The sequence below is a fragment of the Vulpes vulpes genome, chromosome 9 (genome assembly GCF_048418805.1).
Source record: "Vulpes vulpes isolate BD-2025 chromosome 9, VulVul3, whole genome shotgun sequence".
NCBI lineage: Eukaryota > Metazoa > Chordata > Mammalia > Carnivora > Canidae > Vulpes > Vulpes vulpes.
The window spans coordinates 1,689,759-1,692,596 of NC_132788.1; the positions used below are offsets into that span (position 1 = coordinate 1,689,759).

General features: G+C 51.4%; 1 protein-coding gene across 1 annotated transcript; it reads left to right on the top strand.

Moving 5' to 3' along the window:
• On the top strand, positions 1–939 carry LOC112908758 (olfactory receptor 6B2-like). The gene has a single exon (XM_025984313.2). It carries the CDS (start codon positions 1–3, stop codon positions 937–939), a length of 939 nt encoding a protein of 312 aa, XP_025840098.2.
• The last annotated feature ends 1,899 nt before the right edge of the window (positions 940–2,838 follow it).

Below are 2,838 nucleotides of genomic sequence, written 5' to 3' on the forward strand. Positions count from 1 at the left end.
ATGCGGGGACAGAACGCCACCAAGGTCAGCGTCTTCGTCCTGCTGGGCTTCCCCACGGCCCCTCGGCTGCAGTACGTGCTCTTCCTCGTCTTCCTGCTCACCTACCTCTTCATCCTGGTGGAGAACCTCGTCATCGTCGTCACCGTCTGCCGCAGCGCCCCCCTCCACAGGCCCATGTACTACTTCCTGGGCGCCCTGTCTGTCCTGGAGGTCTGGTACGTGTCTGACATCGTCCCCAAGATGCTGGGGGGGCTCCTCCTGCAGCAGAAACTCATCTCCTTTGCCGGCTGCATGACCCAGCTCTACTTCTTCAGCTCCCTGGTGTGCACCGAATGCGTGCTCCTGGCCTCCATGGCCTATGACCGCTACGTGGCCATCTGCCAACCCCTGCGCTACCAAGTCATCATGACCACGGGGCTCTGCGTCCGGCTGGTGGCCTTCTCCTTCGTCAGCGGCTTCTCCATCTCTGTGATCAAGGTGTGCTTTATCTCTAGGGCCACGTTCTGTGGCTCCAATGTCCTGAACCACTTCTTCTGTGACATTTCCCCCATCCTCAAGCTGGCCTGCACCGACTTCTCGACCGCGGAGCTGGTGGACTTCATCCTGGCCTTCATCATCCTGGTGTCGCCCCTGGTGGCCACCGTGCTGTCCTACGGGCACATCACCCTGGCCGTCCTGCGCATCCCCTCGGCCACGGGCCGCTGGAGGGCCTTCTCCACCTGCGCCTCCCACCTCACCGTGGTCACCATCTTCTACACGGCCATGATCTTCATGTACGTCCGGCCCCAGGCCATCGATTCCCGGAGCTCCAACAAGCTCATCTCTGCGGTGTACACTGTCCTCACCCCGATAATCAACCCCTTGATCTACTGCCTGAGGAACAAAGAATTTAAGGCTGCCTTGAAAAAGGCTCTGGGCTTCGGTCCATCTTCACGGTAGGACACGGTAGGACAACCGAAGGTCCTGAAATCTAATTTGTAGCAATGATGAACCGCTATCTTAGGTGGCATTTCATGCTTTTTAAAGTAAGTCTTCAATGAAATTTAGCAAGCTATGAAACCACGCACGGAGAAGCAACCCTCAACAGCTTTCATTTCCATAAAGGGTAGCAGTCCGTTTGGGTGTTTTATTTTTTATTTTTTATTTATTTATGATAGTCACAGAGACAGACAGAGGCAGAGACACAGGCAGAGGGAGAAGCAGGCTCCATGCACCGGGAGCCCGACGTGGGATATGATCCCGGGTCTCCAGGATCGCGCCCTGGGCCAAAGGAAGGCGCTAACTTGCTGCGCCACCCGGGGATCCCCGTTTGGGTGTTTCTGAGGGTCTTGTGCATGCAGTGGTGCAGATGCTTTTATGTTCCTTTCATTCAGCACGATGCTTGAGTGGATCCTGGGTGTAGCTGCATGTAGCATGATGCGTGCACATCCTGTAGAGCATTGCACTGTGTGCACGTATCACATGCACCTACACGTTGGCTGTGTGGACAGTGTTACACACAGTGCCCATTAGTACTATGGCCGGTACTGCTGTAAACATTTGCACTAATTTTTTTTTTTCCTGACATGCATTCAGTTTGCCTAGGCTAGATCGAGGTGCACACAGGTGACACGATACCTGCTGCAACACAAAGCATGCGTTTGGGCGGTTTTAGTAGAAACTGCCAAACTTGTTCTCCCGGGGCGGATACACCAACTTTCGCTCCCGTGAGCAGTGTGGAGGGTCCGAGCAGCCTGGAGCACACCCTCCCCAACCCTGACCCTTGGTGCTCTATTTCTCAGTGCAGCCGTTCTGCTGGCATCGTAATGGGATCTGGCCGTACTTTAAACTCTAGTTCCCCGATGACAAATGCGGAGTGCCCCTGCGATGCTCGCGGTCTGCTGTCCTGGGTGTGTACCTTCTCGGGTGCCCGTCACCATGGCGTCACCTAGTCTTATATCTAGTTGCTGTTTCTGTTTAACGCAAGGACATTCTTATGTAGTCTGGGCACATGCCTCTGTTGTCGCATTTACTGTGAAAATGTCCAAGCTTCTGGGCTTGCCTTCTCATTCCCATAAGGGCGTTTTTTATTTATTTATTTATTTATTTATTTATTTATTTATTTATTTATTAAATATTGTATTTATTTATTCATGAGAGGCACGGAGAGAGAGAGGCAGAGACACAGGCAGAGGGAGAAGCAGGCCCCATGCAGGGAGCCAGATGTGGGACTCGATCCTGGGACTCAGGGATCACGTCCTGGGCCGAAGGCAGACGCTCCACCGCCGAGCCACCCAGGTGTCCCCCATAAGGGTGTTTCTTTAATGAGGAACACTGCTCCATTATGACATCTAGCTTGTCCATTCTCTCCCTTTATCCTTGGCTTATTTTCCATTTAAGAAGTGCTTGCCTATTCTAAGCCATAAAGATAATTTAATTCCTATTAATTCTAGACCCTATTTAATTCTAGAAGCTTTGCTGTTTTACCTTTCATGTCTCGATTTACAACCCATCTGAAATCGTTTTTTATTGATGGTATGCGATACCCTTTAAAATTCATTGTTTTCTATAAGGATATCGATTGACCCAGCGCCCGCCCTGTATTGAGAAGACCCTGCCTTCTCCTCTGCGTCACCCTTTCCATAAACCAAATGTCTAGCTCTCTGCCCACCCATGAATCCCTCCATCCTCCTCTTTTCAGACTCCTTGTTCTGTTCCGTGTGTCTATGTGTCTGTTGCTGCACCAAGGCCAGGCTGTTGTAGTTACTATAGTTTTTTTTATATCCTGGTATCTGGTATTAAATGCTCCATCCTTGTTCTTGTTTTTCAAGACCGCCTTGGTGGTTCTTAGCCCTTCCC